The sequence below is a fragment of the Macaca thibetana genome, chromosome 4 (genome assembly GCF_024542745.1).
Source record: "Macaca thibetana thibetana isolate TM-01 chromosome 4, ASM2454274v1, whole genome shotgun sequence".
NCBI lineage: Eukaryota > Metazoa > Chordata > Mammalia > Primates > Cercopithecidae > Macaca > Macaca thibetana.
In genome coordinates this window covers 155,470,965-155,492,566 of record NC_065581.1, presented here as the reverse complement: position 1 = coordinate 155,492,566, position 21,602 = coordinate 155,470,965, and the positions used below count along the sequence as shown (strand labels likewise).

General features: G+C 38.1%; 1 protein-coding gene across 2 annotated transcripts in view; it reads left to right on the top strand.

The window, feature by feature from the left end:
• Positions 1-21,602, top strand: part of FIG4 (FIG4 phosphoinositide 5-phosphatase) — a 130,641-nt gene that overhangs the window by 19,698 nt on the left and 89,341 nt on the right. Inside the window, exons 2-4 of one of the 2 annotated variants that reach the window (XM_050786824.1) lie at positions 4,514-4,612; positions 5,879-6,002; positions 16,716-16,872. In XM_050786824.1, coding sequence (XP_050642781.1) covers positions 4,514-4,612; positions 5,879-6,002; positions 16,716-16,872 — 380 coding nt within the window. Of the gene's footprint in view, positions 1-4,513; positions 4,613-5,878; positions 6,003-13,414; positions 15,334-16,715; positions 16,873-21,602 lie in introns of those variants that run through there. The other variant, XM_050786825.1, reaches the window with a different exon arrangement.

The window sequence follows — 21,602 nt, the reverse complement described above, 5'->3', positions numbered from 1 at the left end:
GATTTTTGTCTTTAGTTCTGTTTATATGGCGAGTCACATTTATTGATTTGCATACGTTGAACCTTGCATCCCAGGGATAAAGCCTACTTTATCATAGTGGATATGCTTTTTGATGTGCTGCTGGATTCAATTTGCCAGTATTTTGTGGAGGATTTTTGCATTGCTGTACATCAAGGATATTGGCCTGAAGTTTTCTTTTTTTGTTGTATCTCTGCCAGGTTTTGGTATCAGGATGATGCTGGCCTCATAGAATGAGTTAGGGAGGAGCCCCTCCTCCTCAGTTTTTTGGGAATAGTTTCAGTAGAAATGGTACTAGTTCTTCTTTGTACGTCTTCTAGAATTCAGCTTGGAATCCGTCTGGACCTGGGTTTTTTTTTTTTTTTTTTTTTTTCTTCTTGTAGGCTAATTACTGCCTCAATTTCAGAGCTCATTACTGGTCTGTTCAGGGATTGAGTTTCTTCCTGGTTCAGTCATGGGACAGTGTATGTGTCCAGGAATTTATCCATTTCTTCTAGATTTTCTAGTGTATGTGAATAGAGGTGTTCATACTATTCTCTGATAGTTGTTAGTATTTCTGTGGGGTCAGCGTTAATATCCCCCTTGTTGCTTCTGATTGTGTTTGTTTGAATCTTCTCTCTTTTCTTTACTAGTCTAGCTTCCAGTCTATATGTTTTATTAGTTTAAAAAAAAAAAAAAACAGCTGCTAGATTCGTTGACCTTTTGAACAGTTTTTCGTGTCTCAGTCTCCTTCAGTTCAGCTCTGATTTTGAGTATCCTGTTCATTTTGTCTTGATGATCTGTCTACTATTGTCAATGTGGTGTTAAAGTCTCCCACTATTAGTGTGTGGGAGTCTAAGTCTCTTTGAAGGTCTCTAAAAGCTTGCTTTATTAATCTGAGTGTTCCTGTGTTGGCTGCATATATATATTAGTTGTATCTTCTTGTTGAATTGAACCCTTTACCATTATGTAGTGCCCTTCTTTGTCTTTTTTTAAAACTCTTTGTTGGTTTACAGTCTGTTTAGTCAGACACTAGAATTGCAACCCCTGCTCTTTTCTGTTTCCTGTTTGCTTGATAGATTTTACTTTGTCCCTTTATTTTGAGCCTATGTGTTTTATTGCATGTAAGATGGGTCTCTTGAAGACAGCATACTCATGGGTCTTAGTCCTTTATCCAGTTTGCCACTGTGTGTTTTTTAAATGGGGTATTTAGTCCATTTGCATTCAAAGTTAGAATTGGTATGTGTGAACCTATCATCCGGATGTTAGCTGGTCATTTTGCAGACTTGTTTATGTGGTTGCTTTATAGTGTCACTTGAGTGTTTTTGTAGTTGGCTGGGAATGGCCTTTCCTTTCCATATTTAGTGATTCCTTCAGGAGCTCTTGCAAGGCAGTTCTGGTGGTAACAAATTCCCACAGCATGTTTATCTGAAAAGGATGTTATTTCTCCTTTGCTTGTGAAGCTTAGTTTGGCTGCATATGAAATTCTGGGTTGGAAATTATTTTCTTCAAGAAGGTGAATATTGGCCCCCAATCTTTTCTGGCTTTTAGGGTTTCAGCTGAGAGGTCTACCATTAGTCTGATGGGCTTCCCTTTTTAGGTCACCTGACCTTTCTCTTTAGCTGCCTTTAATATTGTTTCTTTTGTTTGACCTTGGAGAATATGATGATAATGTGCCTTGGGGATGATCTTCTAGTGAAGTATCTGACTGGGGTTCTCTGCATTTCTTTAATTTGAATGTTGGCTTCTTTAGATAGGTTGGGGAATTTCTCATGGATGATATCCGGAAATATGTTTTCCAAGTTGGTTCTGTTCTCTTTCTGGTATACCAGTGAGTTGTAGAGTCAGTCTCTTTACGTAATCCCATATTACTCGGAGGGTTTGTTCATACCTCTTCATTCTTTTTTTCTCCATTCTTGTCTTATTTCAGAAAGCCAGTCTTCAAGCTCTGAGATTCTTTCCTCTGTTGGTCTGTTCTGCTATTAGTACTTGTGATTGCATTATGAAATTCTTGTAGTATATTTTTCAGCTCTATCAGGTCAGTTATGTTCTTCTCTATGCTGGCTATTTTGTCTGTCATGTTTTATCATGATTTTTAGCTTCCTTGGATTGGGTTTTAACATATTCCTGTAGTTCAATGAACTTCATTTCTATTCCTATTCTGAATTCTATTTCTGTCATGTCAGCCGTCTCAGAACCCTTGCTAGAGAAACAGTGCAGTCCTTTGGAGGAAAAAAGGCACTTCTGGCTTTTTGAGTTGTCAGAGTTCTTGCGCTGGTTCTTTCTCACCTTTGTGGGCTAATGTTTCTTCAGTCTTTGAAGCTGTTGACCTTTGTATGGCTTTTTTTTTCTTTTATCCTATTTGATGACCTTAAGGGTTCGATTGTGGGATAAGGTGGATTCAGTTGACAGGTTTTGTTTCTGGAAGATTATAGGGGGCCAATATTCAGCTGCCAACTCCTGGACTGTGTGCTCTAATTCTGGAATACTTGCATTGGGCTCTGACTTTGTTCTCTGGCTCCTTGAGGTTAGGTATCCAATGTGCTGAGGGTGCCAACGTGTAGTGAGTGCTGGTCACTACACTTTGATAGGTGGTGTCAGCCAAAGCATTTCATGGTGTGGTGGCAGTGGGATCTTTTCTCATTCACATGTGCCAGTGGCAGCAAAAGCATGGTGGCTGTAGCAGGGTGCCAGCAGGTGCCTGCCTCTATGTGGGCATTCACAGCAGCAGCAGAGGCAGCATGGCTCAGGAGGTGGGGGAGGCCCTGCTGGTGTGCATGTAGTCATCATGGTGATCCTGTTAGCACAGGGGCAGGGCACTGGTAGATGCAGGTCTATATACACTCTCTGTGTGCTGAAGGCGATTGTGGTCACTGAGGGTTGGGGAGGGTCCACTGGTCTCTGTGCCTAGTTTCACTCCCATGGCAGCATTGGCACAGGGGTGGGATGAGGACGGGGCAGGCTGGCTCTGGCCCACCAAGGCTTCAGCTGCAGTGGCAGTGCAGCTGAAGGAGGGAGGTGGATTGCACCCCCAACTGCAGCAGTGGCAGGACAGGGTACATGCATGCACACACGTGCACTGGTAGGGCAAGGAAGACAAAACCCGTCCGCGCACACACATGTTGGCAAAGTGGTGTTGGAAGTGGTGGTGAGCCTGGGGGAAGCTGCAGTGGAGGGAGGGAGAGCGTAGGCTGCTGGGTGGCCATGGGGGCCACCCCACTAGAGCTCTTCACCAGTCAGGTACCAGTCTACCAGCACAGGGACTCTGATGCAGGCCCCTAGGGCACCTGAGGCTGCCCTGCAAGCAGGACTGGGGCCCTGGGAGAGAAGTCAGCAGACCAAGGGGTTCTCCGGTCGACTGTCCAGTCCGATGGGCAAGAGCGCCCTTCAGAGTTCAGGTCTGACAGTTCCCGTACGGCTAAAGTCTCCTATGGGAACAAGTCAACCCTGGCGGGATGAGTGTGCCTGGCTGGGCTCCACTACAAACGCTCCCATACCAAACCCTTTGGGCTCTGCATCAGCCAGCGTGTTGCCCCTACCACTTCTCTAAGTAGCTTTCCCTGCCAACTCGAGTGTCTGTGGTGCTCAGGGAGTCCTCCCTCTGTCAGGATTCCAGAGGCCTTGGCGAGAATAAGTTTCTCCTCACCAGTTCAACTCACCCATTCCCCCAGAGTCACTGGGGGCCAGGAACAAATGCCGGTGCATGGTGGTCCCATGCAGCGTTCCCAACTTCCTCCCTCTTCAGCCTAACTTCTGTGTCTTCCTGCCACCACTCTCAGTGCCTTCCCTCTGCAGATCTGTTAGGAGTGCTCCGGTTGTCCTGGCCCCTCCGTGACAGCTGTTCTGCCCGGCTGCCTCTAGGCAGCCATCTCGCCCAGCACCTCTCCAGTATTCATTTAATAAGACTAATGTGATTGTGTTTAGTCGGAATGCTCCAAGGAACTGTTTTAGGAAAGAAAGAATAATAATAATTTCTTGTAGCTTATGTGTAAAAGGTCATTTGGGAAGGACAACCATTTTAATCATTTATGGGACTCTGGGGTAGATTTTATAGTTGCTGTATTAAAGACATTATCAGACATTTTTGAACATTTGTAAGTAGTTCTTTGATAAGCTGTCAGTACTTTAGTAGCTATAATTGTCTAAGCATTCCTAATTACATGTTGAGCTTTAGAGTTTTTACCAGAGCTTCTTCCTGGTAAAGCTTAAACATCAGCCTCTAATCAGTTAGATTAATCTCTAAATTTATGACAATTGAATTCATCTGACCTGGTTACTGGGCACATTTCAGACATCAGACTGATCTTTATCATGAAACCACTAGGAATATTTTAATTTTAAAATTGGCCTTTTGGAGTCAGCTTTCCTTTAATCTGCCGGTTATACATAACAGAAATATTTCTTTAAAAAGTAACCTGACTTTATTAATGTATTTAATTTCAAAAACTGAAGTGGTATAAAATGTGTATAGCGCAAAATGCCTTGATAAACTAATGACATTCCTTTTTATTTATAGAGATACTTCCTAGTTGGGAGCAATAATGCAGAAACGAAATATCGTGTCTTGAAGATTGATAGAACAGAACCAAAAGATTTGGTCATAATTGATGACAGGGTAAGTATCCTCCAAACCTGACTACAAAAAACCTTTCATACCTGTTGTTTAAAGGATATGAAATATCCTTACAGCTTTTAGTGGTATATTATTTTTATCATAAATCTAAAGGTTTCAGTTATTTTTCTTGGTTGGCTAGAATTTGAATCTCCAATCTGATTTCTAGAAATCACTGGTGTCAAGAAGTATGCCAGAATTATACTTCGCCCCTCGTTTTGACTTGTTTTCAAAAACACACTCTTAGGGTAAGATAATGAGTATTGTTTCTTAAAGAGCTGACATTTTAAGGATTCAATGTAACTTAATATTGCATCTGCCAAAGAGATGATCTATTGTGGTTCTTTAATATCAAGCTACTTGAAGTCAGGGAAGACTTCTATGCTACAGACTTTATTTTGCTCCTAAAAATCAGCTCTAGGACCTTTTCTGACGATTTGCTATACACTAAGGAAATGTTAAGCTGTTCTTATCCAGAGGTTAGATTATCCAGAGTCAAGAATACAGAGGCTGGAATTCAGGTGGCACAAAAACCTGAAGCTGTTAGTCAAAAGTGAAATACTATATGGTGGTTTGAACAGTTAAGTTTAACTTTTTCACACAAAAGAACTTAAGTTACATTTTGTATTGAAATTCCTGTCTGTGAATATTTCTGAATCCATAAAGATTCCTGGTTTCTCAGATATGTAGTAACTACAGTTTGGAATCCATTTTCACTAAGCTACTTGTAACAAAACTATTTTCTGTGTTGTAATAATTTTAGATAAATTCTTTTTATGATTTCCCATGCTACTCCTGGGGTCCATTCTGCCCACACCTGTCTGAACGTTTTAAACAATGTAATGTAATGGTTCTTGGCTTTATTTGGAGATGGGAGCAATTGGTCACGGAGCCCTTTGAAATGCTAAGAAAATCTGTGGGCCTTCTCATAAAGATGCACATTTACTCAGAATTTTACATACAGTTTTAAGGGATTCATGGACTCTTGAAATTTACCTGTAGATCCCTTAAATCTCTGCATCTCTGGTTTAGAGTATAAGGTTTGGACGGTTTTTTTTTAGTATAGCAGCATGATCCAATAACCAATCTTAATTGCTAATGTTAAAGAACTTGTTAGCTTCTTAAAATTGTAGCTTACTTGTGTACTATTATATACTTCTGTATGAAATAGCTGATGATGCTTGTAGGTAACTTTTAACTTTCAGGCACAAATAATAAATAATCTCCAGTCTAAGCACAACCTTACAGAGTAAATGTGCTTGTTTTTAGCATGTCTATACTCAACAAGAAGTAAGGGAACTTCTTGGCCGCTTGGATCTTGGAAATAGAACAAAGATGGGACAGAAAGGATCCTCGGGCTTATTTCGAGCGGTTTCAGCTTTTGGTGTTGTGGGTAAGAAATCTACCCCCTTCTTACAATCTTTTGTTTTTTGTTTTTGTTTTCTCTACATAGACTACTTAAAGGAGTTTATAAGGCTATCAAGCTTTAAAATTATAATTACCTGTAGCTTTGGTTATTTAAAACTTTATTATCCATCCATCAGATAACAAACAGCACTTCTATAGCATCTGCTTATGCACTTAGCACTGCTAGGTTTTATTTAGGATACAAACAAATATAAAAATGTTTTTGGCCTTTGAGGAGGTTGCTGTCTGGCTCGTTGGTGAATGAAAAAGTGAAAATTAGCTTGGACTGTAAACATCCACCCTGCCATTCATCAGCTGGAGTAACAAATCACATAAAACCGGATTTAAAATTAATGGGAATTTCTCCTAAGGTTAGTCTATAGTTATAAAATGCCATAACCCCCTTCTTTGGATGACAGCTTTTTTTTTTTTATTATTTTTTTTTTTTTATTTTTTTCACTCACTGAGAAACTTTGGTTTCTAAAATCACAGACCATCAGAAACTCCACTGTTTGAAATTGTGTTAGTAAGATAAAAGCATCCCACATTTACTTGGACAACCCAAGTCACTGTGACACAGAGAAGCTGCTTTGGTTTACCAACTCAGGTGCAGAGCTTCAAATACAAGGTTTCTGAACGCAGTAGTCCATAGTTATGATGGTTCTGTTGTTTTCAATGAAACAGGACCCTTGGTCTACTTCATAGTCCAAATGTGATATTGATCTCTTTAAGTATCACCTTGCTTCGATTTGAGCCTCTTCATTTAAATTTTACCTAAGCTCCACCTTTCCCCCAATTCGTTAATAACTCGTTTAGCAAGATGGTCCATGGTTTCTCTGATATGCATTGTCCCTCCTTGTGGTGTATCAATAAACCTATCTTTACTGTACTATGGGTTTGTCCCTGATTGATCTGTGGCAGAGGACAAAATCCAGTGTACATAAAACAACTAAGATTATAAGTAAGAGCCAAGCTGTGTAGCATGAATTCATTGGTGTTGGAGATCACAGAAGAGGTAAATTACTTGGACCTGGAATGGCCAGGGAAGATTTCCCATAGTAGATGAGACTTGAGCTGTACCTTGAAGGAGGAGCAAGGTATGGATAATGCAGAGAAGAAAAGAGGGAACTCCAGTAAGGGTGACAGCAGAGGGACATTCATGAAGGTACCCACAGGTGCTGGGAATGCTGGGGAGTAGTCAGGTGAGGCCAGATTGCTTCAGGCTTTGAAAGCCAGAGCAGGGGGCTATTGTATTTTAGCATCACTGCTGCCAGCACCTTATTTTGAGTCTTTTTGTCTATAAACACTTAGGAAATTATCTCTGTGTTTCTTAAACCTACTGGATTGTATGTAATATTAAGTGGTTGTGTTGGTTCGTTCTCGCATTGCTATAAAGAAATACCTGAGACTGGGTAATTTATAAAGAAAAGAGGCTTAATTGGCTCATGGTTCTGCAGGCTGTCCAGGAAGCATAGCAGCTTCTGCTTCCAGGAGGCCCCAGGAAACTTACAATTATGCCAGAAGGCGAAGGTGCAGCAGGTGTGTCTTACATGACTGGAGCTTAATTAAGGAAGGGTGGGGGAGGTGCCACACACTTTTAAGCAACCAGATCTCATGAGAACGCTGTATCACGAGAATAGCATCAAAAGCGTGGTTGTAAACTTCATGAAGGATCCACCCCCAGGAGCCAGGTACCTCCAACCAGGGCCCACCTCCAACAATGGAGGATTACAACGGAACATGAAGTTTTTGTGAAGACACAAATGCAAACCATATCAGTGGTTTCTATAGATATTAACAAAATTAATGTGGACTTGACTATACTGTATGTGTTCAGATTCTTATTTTGGGTCTTCTGATTAGCACTTTCTGTTTTGCGACTTTATGTCTCTGAAAACTTTGATTATATTCTGCCATCCTTGGAGTTTGCTTTTCTAAGATTGCTCTCATTGCTCTCTTTAGGCTCTTTTTGTGTGTTAGGTGGCTGCTGGGGAAGGTAAAGAGTAGTATAACATGACTGGTTTCTTCTTCTCAGGCCTAGCCCCTTTTCTATGCCTTCTGCTCAGTCTTGAGAAGGCCCTTGAGGTTACATGTTGAATGAATGAGTGTTTGTGGGAATATGTATGTCTGTATGTGTCATGTGAGTTCATGTGTTTAAATGCCATACATGCCAATATGTTAAATTCCACTTTCAGTCCTGCTTATATTTTAAATTTAAGAAAAAATACTGTAAATAAAATGTGTTTTAATATGGTAGACTCTAATTTAAATAATAGTTACATAATAGTTTAAGCTTGTTCCCTTAAATGTTGATACTTTATTACAACTTTTTTTTTTTTTGAGACAGAGCCTTGCGGTGTCACCCAGGCTGGAATGCAGTGGCATGATCTTGGCTAACTGCAACCTCCATCTCCCGAGTTCAAGCCATTCTTGTGCCTCAGCCTCCTGAGTAGCTGGGATTACCGGTACACACCACCATGCCAAGCTGATTATTGCATTTTTTGTAGAGATGGGGTTTCGCCATGTTGGCCAGGCTGATCTCAAGCTCCTGGCCTCAAGCAATCTGCCTGTCTCAGCCTCCCAAAGTGCTGGGATTGCTGATGTGAGTCACTGCGCCTGACCACAACTTTTTTGATAGGCATTTCCTAAGTATATACTGTTGAATGCCTTATTGGCCAGATTTTATTATTCAAAATTGAAGTTTTCTTGATGATTAAATGTAGTGAAGTGAAAATCACTTATTGAACTGTGTGGGTTTTGTTTTGTGTGTTTGTGTCTGTATGTGTGTTGTTTTTTTTTTTTTTTTAGGCGGGACCTCGCTCTGTCACCTAGGCTGGAGTACAGTGGCGAATAATAGCTCGCTGCAATCTCTACCTCCTGGTCTCAAGTGATCTACCTGCCTCAGGCTCCTGAGTAGCTGGGACTACAGGCATATGCCACCATGCCGAGCTAATTTTTTTTCTTTTCTTTTTTTTTTTTTTAAGAGGTGGGGGTCTCACTGTGTTTTCCAGGCTAGCCTCAAACTGCTGGGCACAAGCAATCCTCCTGCCTTGGCCTCTCAAAGTGTTAGGATCACAGGCATAAGCCACTGTGCTCAGCCTGAACTGTGTTTAAAAATAGCTGTCGTTGGGTATTCCAGAGTTGTATTGGGCTGTTTGACTTTACGTTAAATGGCCTCTAGACTGCTGGACTGTTTTTTTCTTATGATACTTCGGTCACCTTTTATTGTTCTTGACATGTTTGCTTTTAGCATATTCTTTGCCTCATTTTTAATCTATTGATAACCAAGCTTGTAAAACTAGAACTTTCCTTTGAATCAAGTGATAACCAAGTTTGTAGCCAGATGTTTACTTTACACACAAGTTTTGATTAATAAACTCTGGGTGAGGGCTGAAGGTGTCTCCATGTTTCTTTTAAAGGTGACATTCTTAGCTATTTCTGTTGAACTTAGAGCCCTTTTAGCTTTGAGACTGTGCATGTATGGTGAAGTCTCCGTAAGGTTAACCTGCAAGTAAAGTAAGACAGTAATGTACTGGTAAACATTTAGTATTTTTATGGAAATGTGCCTTATGTATCCTACTTCAGTCATGTAAATAAAGTTAAGAATCAGTGAAAAGTCAACAGGGAGTAATAAAAGTCTATGATTTTTCTAGTACAAGCTTAGAAATGTACTGAATACTGAAATTATTAACACAAAATACTTTGAAAAGTGTGTAGTCTAGTTGTCAAAATAATACATTTGTGAAATGACTAGAATGGTTGTGTTCTATTCTGTAGCTAAAATATTTTCTTCACTAACTTTTTGAACACGCTGAATCTGTGGAAAATATTTTTGTTGGAATGTTTTGGGTTGTTGTCATGGTTTATTTAGTACACATGTCATGAGAATCTAGAACAATACTTCTCTACGATCTGTAATAAAGGACTATTTTTCTCCCCCTCTCTCACATATATCACATGTTGCACTCCAACACCACATGTGACTTAAAATACGAGTTTAGTACTATCCAAACTAGTCTATGCCCTGTGTGAGGGCAGGTTCATTGATCATGCACACAGATGTTGTGGGACAATCTAAATTGTTCTAAAGTTTCTAAATCCTTCCTTTCAATTTGTTTACTTATCTTTTCATGGGCCTTTTATTCTCAAGCTCATGGACCAGCACTGGTCCCTAGGCCATATTTTGAATATTACTGACCTAGAGGGTTTTCCTTGCTATAAACGGATTATTCCAGTCCTGTAGCTGCCTGGCCAATTCCTGTCCCTTTGTTATTTGACAGCCAGCAGGAAGTTTGGGAAACCACTGGATGGGATCATGAGCATCCATCACTAAGTTGTTTTATGTGGTCCTAGGACACATGAATGGAATGACCTATAGCCCATACATACTACTCAATTTTGTTATAATCCCAGCTCCTTTTCATTTATAGCCCTTAGGTACGTGTCCTTTTTCTGCCACTGTCATCTGTCAGACGACACTCTTCTAAGCCTCTAGTATGTTGAAAGGGAGTGGCAAAATAAGAAGTGTCAGTACTGTAGACTGTGATGGACTAAGCTATTATTTAAAACAACACCGTTACAAATAGACTGCAGATCCAAGATAACAGTGAAAACACCAACAAAGTGTGAGTCTCAGACTAGTTGGGGGCAGTATGATTTGATAGTAGAGATGTCACATTGGTTCCAGAGAGCTGTCTTGTACAAAGGCATTGGGTACTTGGGGGGGGGTTTCGTCCTTCTCTGCTGGAGCGCTGTTCTCACTGGAGGCTTTCAAGATAATAGCTGGCTGGCATGGTGACCCCCCAAACAGGATATTACATTATTCCCTGTTAGTGGGCTGATGAGGGTCCCCTCCGGCCACCAGAATTGCATACTACCCCATTCTCTCATATTGTCCTTTTTAATATATTTTGCTTGGCATCCCTCTCAAGTGACACAACCTTTTTTATTTTGGAGAGAGAGAAATCACTTTTGCATGATGACCATCATCTTGTCTTCTGGAAAGTACTCAATGAAATTGATCTGGGGTCAGAAGTACATAGAATGAAGATGAAGAAACTTGTTCTGGTGTTCATCATGTTAGAGGAATGAACAGTTTGGATAGCACTAAACTCATGTTTTAAGGGATGAACAGGCTGATTCTTGGTGGATGTCTATGCCAAACTAAAGCCTTTAATTGTTGAGAGTCATTTCTAATTGGTAGTAAAAAGGAAGTGGAAAATAATCTCATTTATAATATACTGAAGCCATTTGTGCCAGAAGAAGAGTGTCTCTTTTGTGAAGTATATTTACTTTCCCTTACACAAATTATAAAGGGAAGTGTAGAATGATATAAATAGCCTGGAGCTAAAAACATAAAATTAAAATTCAATTGGAATGCAGGTTGAGAGAAATTATTATTAGTAAGAAATTTTATCTAAAAAATAAATATACAGCAAGAATAAAAGGAAAACTAATTTATCTTGTAAATATTTATTATTTAATCCCAATTACATTCCATTTTTCAGTTTTTCTGTGTGTGTGCTGCTTCTGAAATGCTTACTTTTGTAAGTTTTATATTTCTGAAAGGATGACTACTTCCTAAGTTGCTGTTAATGAGGTTGTCATCAGCTTTTTTTTTCTTTCCCATTCTGTGCCCTTCAACTTTAGTGAGGTCATTTTTGGCTAGTCTCTAACCTTTTTTAAAAAACACTTTGTGTTTTGTGGATTTCTAAAATATAAATATTTTCCATTATTTTAATAGCATTTTTTTCTCAGTAGCATGGCCGATAAGATTCTTGAGGCATCTTTCCATTATTGATTTCAACTCATTCATGTTAATGTATTCAATTAGTAGTTCTTTTTTCATCAGCTGACAATAACAAGACATAGATCATAGGTATTTGCCAATTCTGGAGCAAAAATTCAGAGCACCGGATCTTAGCTTAGACTTCATAGAGTATAACACTGAGAGAGAGGGACACACACATACTCACACAGAGAGAGAGAATGTATGTGTAAGAAAGTTAGTTTTGAAAGATAGCTAGATATAAGATTCTTCTGGATATGTGTGTGTGTGTGTGTGTATACACACACACTATATATATATTCTTCTGGATATATGTGTGTATATATGTATTATGTATATTATATATACATATATATTATTGGAACTAGAACTTATATATATATTAGTACTTTATGTCATCCCTCTTCATTCTGGCTTTCATTGCTTCTGATGAGAAGACAGCTGTATATGACTGTTTCTAGTTTGCCCTATGAGCCAGTGAGCTGGGCAGGGATGGGACCTTGTGTTCTTGGCCTGACATGCCTGGAGTAGAGCCTCCACCCTGTGAGTCGGTGCTCGGTTGAAGGAAGGAGCCCGGACCTTAGCCATGCTTGCCTGGAATAGAGCTTTTACAACACAGAGTTGGTGGGGATGAGAAAACCTGGTGGCCTACCCATCCTGAGCAGAAATTGTGGTCCTAGACTGGGAGCTGGAGAGAAAGGAAGGAGCCCTGTCTTCTTGGCTGCATCTGCCCAGAGCAGATATTCTGTCACACTGAACTGGGAGGCAGTGTGGAAGGGGAGCAGGCCGTGATCCAAATGCCCCAGACTTGCTGTTCTTACCAAGATTCAGTAGATTTTCTTGGATGTTTCTCCACTTTCTGTATGCCCTTTGGGCAGTTTCCAGAAACTTTTAATGTTTTCCTTTGTTTTTATTATTTTTACTAGTTACGGTTGTTTTCCTAGGAAAGAGTCTGCTGAACTCCTTGCATTGCTATTTCAGAAGTGTCCCCTCTTCCCCACCACCAAGAAAGTTAGTTTTAACTCCCAAAGCAAAGTTCAGGGAACCTGAAAGTTTTTGACCAAGATTGTATGGCAACTAGTGTGTTGCTGACAATATAATGCTGCTGAACATTAATGTATATGGCTCTTTCTTTAGTCACCAATATAGAACCTCTATGTTCTAATGATCTGACATAAAATATAACTCTATTTATAACTCTCCAATATTCATTTAAAAACGAAACTATCGTCATTTACATTAGGTATATCTCCTAATGCTAACAAACCTGCATGTTGTGCACATGTACCCTAGAACTTAATGAAAAAAAAACAACAACTAAACTATCAGAAATGATACTTGTGGAAGATTGCATGAAGGATATGTAATTTACTTGATGTATTGTTTTCTTTGCCCAACCTATTCACTTCCCAGGGAACTGGAGCCATGTCCCCCGGCCACATCTAGGCCACCTACTTATCATATAAAATGGCTTCCAATGCTGCATGATTCTATTCTTTGGCCATAGTTGATTGGTCCTGGGCTGGACACCTGACCCAAGTTGGGTCAATCCAAGTTCTTTCCCAGGAATTCTGAAATTGAACTTGATAAAAATGTCCTCTTCTTTCCAGTGAAGGTTTTGGATGGAAAGCCCAGAGCTGTCAGCAGTTGTGTTTCCTACTACGTGATCCAGAGAAGTGGAGGAGCCTGGTCTATGGACAGAGAGAAGAATGGAGTAGATGTTCAGAGACACATCTTGACTAGGCTTTTCCTGAGGCCCAGTCACAGTTTCCCATGTGTGGCATGCATCGCTTCAGGATCCTTAATATAAATTCCTTTTTTAGTTTAAGCTGGCTCAAATTGGTTTTTGACATTAATTATCAAGAGTCCATGAAGTTTGTTCTTTTGGGCAATATTTCCCAAAATATGTTCCTCAGAACGTATATCCATTGGTTTTTGTTGTTGTTGTTGTTTTAAGGTAGGGGGCGGGAGGAGATTCCATGAAAAAACGAATCTGGAAAGGCACTTGGTTTTTATCTCCCATCAAGATTCACAGTGTACTTTAGCACAGTACTGTAAGGTTCTCAGGAGTTTTAAGTTTCTTAGTCCAGTATTATTTGCTCACTGCCACTCCTCTCCCCACTGGGATTCCATTAACTAGTATTTCATGGAGAACACATTTGGGGAACTGTTACCAGAGATACTTAGATTTTTATCTTCAAATGAAATTAGACCTCCATTCAGCTGTGTGTCTTGCTGCATTCTTTTAGTTTGTAAAGAATGACATTTATCATGTGCCTTGGCATATGAAACAGCATTGAGAAATGTGTCCTTGACATTGCTGGAGAATTCTCCTGAGGTTGTTCTTTACAGCACATACCTTTTTGTGAGGATTCACTCTGGAATTGTCTCCCAGTTCTTGGAACTACCGTAGCTTCTCCAAGTAGTGGTTTGGTTTTTATCTTTCAGCCACTGTGCATGGTATAATTGGATGTGTGTTCCTCTTTGCATTATCTATTAGAAAATGGAGAGCCAAGTGTGGGGAACAGTACATAGGATCTTAAGATTCATTCTTATGTACAACTTTTATTCTTAGACTCATCTTACTATGTTTTTAAACATTATTTCCTTTACTGTAATTTCTTCTTCATTTTTATAATCTGTGTGTGTGTGTATTTAATTTTGGTAAAAAACAGAATTTGCCATCGCAATCATTTTTAAGTGCACAGTACAACAGTGTTAACTATATGCATCTTGTGCAACAGATCTTGAGAATTTTTTCATCTATGCAAAACTAAAGCTCTGTACCCATGAAACAACAACTCCTCTTAATCTTATATCCATTTTTGCTTAAGGCACTTCTGTCCTATTTGCAGTGAGACTAAAAGGAATGAATGAATTAAATTGTTTAGAGTAATTTTTCTTTTTTTACTTTAAATTCTGGGATACATGTGCAGAATGTGCAGGTTTCTTACATAGGTATACATGTGCTATAGTGGTTTGCTGTACCTATCAACCCACCATCTAGGTTTTAAGCCCCGCATGCATCAGGTATTTGTCCTAATGCTCTTCCTCCCCTTGCTCCCATCCCCCGACAGGCCCTGGTGTGTGATGTTCCCCTCCCTGTGTCTATGTGTTCTTGTTGTTCAGTTCCCACTTATGAGTGAGAACATGTGGTATTTGGCTTTCTGTTTCTGTGTTAGTTTGCTGAGAATGATGGTTTCCTGCTTCATCCATGTCCCTGCAAAGGACATGAACTCATTCTTTTTTATGGCTGCATAGTATTCCATGGTGTATATGTGCCACATTTTCTTTTTCCAGTCTATCATTGATGAGCATTTGAGTTGGTTCCAAGTTTTTGCTATTGTAAATGGTGCTGCAGTAAACATATGTGTGCATGTGTCTTTATAGTAGGATGATTTATAATCCTTTGGGTATATACCCAGTAATGGGATTGCTGGGTCAAATGGTATTTCTGGTTCTAGGTTCTTGAGGAATCACCACACTGTCTTCCACAATGGTTGAACTAATTTACACTCCCACCAGCAGTGTAAAAGCGTTTCTGTTTCTCTGCATCCTCTCCAGCATCTGTTGTTTCCTGACTTTTAAATGATCGCCATTCTAACTGGTGTGAGATGGTATCTCATTGTAGTTTTGATTTGCATTTCTTTAATGACAAGTGATGATGAGCTTTTTTTCATATATTTGTTGGTCGCATAAATGTCTTCTTTTGAGAAGTGCCTTTTCTTATCCTTTGCCCACTTTTTGATGGGGTTGTTTTTTTCTTGTAAATTTAAGTTCCTTGTAGATTCTGAATATTAGCCCTTTGTGGGATGGATAGATTGTAACAATTTTCTCCCATTCTGTAGGTTGCCTGTTCACTCTGATGATAGTTTCTTTTGCTATGCAGAAACTCTTTAGTTTAATTAGATCCCATTTGTCAATTTTGGCTTTTGTTGCCATTACTTTTGGTGTTTTTAGACATGAAGTCTTTGTCCATGCCGATGTCTTGAGTAGTATTGCCTACGTTTTCTTCTAGGGTTTTTATGGTCTTAGGTTTTACATTTAAGTCTTTAATCCATCTTGAGTTAATTTTTGTGTAAGGTGTAAGGAAGGGGTCCAGTTTCAGTTTTCTGCATATAGCTAGCCAGTTTTCCTAGCACCATTTATTAAATGGGGAATCTTTTCCCCATTGCTTGTTTTTGTCAGGTTTGTAAAAAATCAGATGATTGTAAATGTGTGGTATTATTTCTGAGGGCTCTGTTCTGTTCCATTGGTCTATATATTTGTTTTGGTACCAGTACCATGCTGTTTTGGTTACTGTAGCCTTGTAGTATAGTTTGAAGTCAGGTAGTGTGATGCCTCCAGCTTTGTTCTTTTTGCTTAGGATTGTCTTGGTGTCTTGGCTATACGGCCTTTTTTTGGTTCCATATGAAATTTAAAGTAGTTTTTTCTAATTCTGCAAAGAAAATCAATAGTAGCTTGATGGGAATAGCATTGAATCTATAAATTACTTTGGGCAGTGTGGCCATTTTCGCAACATTGATTCTTCTTATCCATGAGCATAGAATGTTTTTTCATTTGTTTGTGTCCTCTCTTATTTCCTTGAGCAGTGGTTTGTAGTTCTCCTTGAAGAGGTCTTTCACACCCCTTGTAAGTTGTAGTCCTAGGTATTTTATTCTCCTCGTAGCAATTGTGAATGGGAGATCACTCATGATTAGGCTTTGTTTAGAGTAATATTTTTAAGTGAGATAAATGTCAGTATAGATACTCTTAGAGAATAATTTTAAGACACCTGAAAATGTGTATGGCTGTGAATCATAGAAATAATAAAGTGAGAAATGTATCGAAGATCTTTAGCCTTTTAAATAGGCATCTAAAAGCCATTACTAAGTTTATAAAGCATCTTTCTCTTTCTTTTTTGTTGCATAGGTTTTGTCAGGTTCTTAGAAGGGTATTATATTGTGTTAATAACTAAAAGGAGGAAGATGGCGGATATTGGAGGTCATGCAATCTATAAGGTCGAAGATACAAATATGATCTATATACCTAATGATTCTGTACGGGTTACTCATCCTGATGAAGCTAGGTATGTATGGTGGTAACTCCCTTTATTTTTATTTTTATTTTTTGGAGACAGGGTCTTGCCCTGTTGCCTAGGCTGGAAGTCATGGTCATAACTTGCTATAGCCTTGGCCTCTCAGGCTCAAGTACTTTTTTTTAATGTCGTAGATCAGGTAGAAAATAAAATTAGTTTAGATACTATAAATGTTATGTAAAAAGATCAAATGTTGGCTCAGAATTTTACAACTTTTGTTCAAGAGCTGTTAAAAACCTCCATTATAGCAATTGGCAAGAATCAGCAATGGCTACCAACACTGTTAGGTTAGAGGTTGTTATTGAGGAACAGAATAATCACATAGTCCCAACATTTTAAACTCCATGGATCTCTTTGTTATTTACAAAGAGGAGTAAGTATTTTTATGATGAAAAAAATGGCAGACATTCTTATCCAAATAATTAAACTTCTCATCACCAATAATGAGACGAAACTGACATTGTTTGACTCTCAATGGGAAGGACACAGTTTACCTTAGTAGTTAAATATTGCTAAAAATATTTAACTTGAATCTAAGCATGGGAAATAATCAGATACATACATACCACTAGACTTTCTGCAAGATAACTGGCCTAGATTCTTAAAAGAATGTTAAAGTCATCAAAGACAAAAAACAGAGGACTGTTCTAGATTTTAAAACAGACATGACAACCAAGTGCAGATTTTGGTCAGATCCTGGGTTAAAAGTGCATGTACTTGTACACACATCCTCACACAAAGATCTAAAGGGCTTTATTTGGACAGTTTGTATGTGGACTACCTACTCGTGATCTTGAATCAATATTTAAATTTGGAGGATAATAATGGTTTGTGGTTACTGAGGAGATTGTCCTTGTTTTTAATAGGCACATGCTAAAATATTTAGGAGTGAAGTGTCATGATGTCTGCTACTTACTGTCAAGTGGTTTAGAAAAATAAAATGTATATTTAAAGAGAGATAATGTTTGTGTATGAGTTTAAGGAGAGAGCTCTAAAAGTGAATTCAGAAGAAGGGCATATTGGTGTTAATTGTACTTTCCCCCGGCCCCCCCCAGTTTTTCTGTATATCTGAAATGTTCAAAAGTTTTGGAGGAATTACTGGAACCTTGGGAATGTGGGAAAAGCTATTAACAAATTGATAAAATTGTAAAGGTTGAATTGAATTAATATTATGAAGATTAAAATTGAACAAAGAAATATTTATAAGTTTTTAGGATAGGTAACAGTTTAGATTTTAATTATATCCTGTACTTTTATAGTGTTCCAGTACATTAACCAAAATTTAAAGGTGATGCGGCCCTGTTACTTGAGACAATCTTAGACAGTGGTTTTCTGGGCCCTTGTGATGCTGCTTTTGATGATGATTTGGAAGGGGGGTTATTAGAAAATAATTGGTTTCAGATGAGAATAAGTACAATTTATCAGAGTACACTTTTGTCTTGTACTAACTGAAAAACGTTATATCCCATACAGCTTATAGGAAGGCCTATATAGTGTATTGACTAAAAGTGAATCAGAATGACCAGAGCATGCAAATCCAGGGATAGGAAAAGTTCAAGAAGTTAATGTTATTTGTAAGTCTCATCTTTATGATACTTTAGCCAAGAATAGCAATACAAATTATGTTATTGTATGTAGTGATTTGGATCTCTTTAAAGAGCAAAATTATGAGTAATAACATGTAGTAAATGGATTTATTCAGAATAAGATACAATTATATTAATAGTTTTTTATAGGTAAACTGAAGTAATATTACTAAATAGGAAAAACTTTTAACACTTATAAGACTATGTTATCCAATAGTGCATCTAAGCAAAAATAATTGGCAAAATATTTGAAAACAAAATACAGTACTGTTAAACATTTCATACATAATGTTTATCTCTGTAATGCATGATTGTTATCAATGTTAGAAAATGTACTAGAGCAGTTCACCACATTAAAATATTGCTGGAAAAATTATCTTCTTAATGTTTGCAGAATATATATTTGACAAAATTCAATACTCAGTATGATAAAAGGTTTTAGCAAACTAGCAATATAAGCAGATTTTCTTAATCTGGTAAATGATACCTATTAAAAACCTATATCCAAAATTGTTCTTAGAAGTGAAACTTCAAAATCATTACTTTTAATCAAGGTAGGAACAATACAGAGATATCTGCCGTCACTACTAACGTTCAGCCTAGGGCCTAACGAAGGCCCTAGGCAGTGCCACAAGACTAGAAAAATAAGCCACAAAGCTTGAAAAGAAAAATTAATGGCATTATGTAAGCAATATCATTTTCTACTTGGAAAGTTTGAAAATATCTACAAATTCTCAGAACTGATAAAAGAGTTCAGTAAGGTGACTAAGAAAAGATGGCTGGGCATGGTGGCTCATACCTGGAATCCCAGCATTTTGGGAGGCTGAGGTGGGAGGATTGAGCCCAGGAGGTTGAGGCTGCAATGAGCCATGTTTGTGCCACTGTACTCCAGCCTGGGTGACAGAGTGAGACCCTGCCTCAAAAACAAAAAAAAAAAAAAAAAAAAAAAAATTAAAAGAACAAAAAAGAAAAGATCGACATGTAAGACATATAAGGACCAGTAATATTTCCACACACTAGCAATAATGAACTAGAAAACTTATAAGGTACCTGCCAATAAATATAATAAAAGCCATACAAAACCTTATGGAAAAGACTTAAAACATTATTAAAATATTTTTAAAATCTCTTAATTAATTGGAGAGATGTCCCTTTATCATGGATGAGGCTTAATGTCTTAAAGATGTTAGTTTTCTCCAAAATTAATTTGTATGTATATTTTTTCTTGAGACAAGGTCTCGCTCTTACCCAGGCTAGAGGGCAGTGGTGCAATCTTGGCTCACTGCAGCTTTGAACTCCTGGGCTCAAGTGGCCCTCCCACCTCAGCCTCCCCAGTACCTGGGACTATGGACACATGCCACCACACCTGACTAATTTTGTATTTTTGGCAGAAATAGGATCTTTCTATGTTGACCAGACAGGTTTTGAACTCCTGGGCTCAAACAGTCCTTCCACGTCGGCCTCCCAAAGTGCTGGGATTACAGACATGAGCCACAGGGCCTGGCCAATTTTTAAATTTAATGTCACATTAATCCAGGTTCCAAGAGGATGTTTTGAGAATGGAACTTGACATGATTTTAAAAGTCATATGGAAAAGCAAATATCTAAGCATGGTCCAGACAGTTTAAACAAGAAAAACAAGAAGGGATAAAGTCAACAAGATGGTAAGACCTATAGTAATTAAGATAATCAGGTGGTAAGCTATAGTAAATAAGACTGCTAAGTAGTGGTGGAGGAATTGATGGGGGTCAATGAACAGTGTTGAGAAAGCCTAGAAAAAGATCCATTTTATGTGGCAAACTGGAATATGATAGAGTGAGCATTACAAGTCATTGGGGAAAGATGGGATAAATAGTGTTGGTTTTCCAATTGGACAAAAATGAAATTTGATTACATTCTTTGATAATATTCAGGAAGCAATTCCAGAAGTACGAAGATAATTTTAAGAAAATAAAGGTAAATATTTTTATAATCCTGGTATGGAAAAGGATTTTACAAACAAAATACAAATGGATAACCCATAAGGCAAACAATGCTATATTTGATACTATAAATATTCAAAATGTATTTAGACAAATTTTAGGAAACAAGCAGCAGTCTGAAAGTAGATATTTGTAACATAACGATGATTATTATTTAGAATAATGTGGGAAGAATGTGGGAAGAATTTCTACAAATCAGTGAGAAAAAAAAGCAACTTAACTGAAAAATGATTAAAAGGAACAGGCAACTCACAGTGGAGATTCTGAACCTTACCTAGTAATTTGGGAAATGCAAATTAAAAAGGTACCTTTTTATTCTCATTAGTCAGTTCGGGAATAATCAGAGTATCTGCCGTCATCAAATGTTAGGAGAGATGTGGGAAATGAGTTGTATACTATGAGTTGGAGTGATATTTTAACCACTTGGAAGAACACTTTGGCAGTTCTAGCGAAATTGAAAATGCGCGTTATCTGCAGTGCACAGTGGTTCTTGTTTCCACATATGTGCCCTAGAGAAACTGTTATACATGTGTATGGGAAAACATGCATGGGATGCTCTTGGCAGCATTGTATCTTATAGTGGAGAACTAGAAAGAACCTAGTGGTCTATCAGCAGACAATGGATAAAGTGTGTCATGTGTAGTTGGCTTTTCTTATCCATGGGTTCCACATCTGTGAATTCAACCAACCACAGCTTGAAAATACTTGAAAAAAATTGTGTCTGTACTGAACATGTACAGACTTTTTTCCTGTCATTATTCCCTAAACAATATAGTACGGCAATAATGGAATTACTATATAGCATTTACATTGTATTAGGTATTATAAGTAATCTAGAGGCAATTGAGAGTGTACAGGAAGATGTGTATTGTGCGTTATGTACAAATACTATGCCATTTTATATCAGGAACTCGAGCATCTGTAGATTTTGGTATCTGAGGGAGGACCTGGAACTAATCCCCCACAGATACCGAGGGATGACTGTATATGATGGAGACCAAACATTGATTAAAGTGAACAAATTAAATCTATAACTTTCAACGTAACTAGATTTCAAAAAATGAGAGCAAAAAGTAAGATAGTATACAAAGTTTGTAATGATTTGCATACGTATTTTAAATATATAATATAATGCTATATATTATTTAAAGAT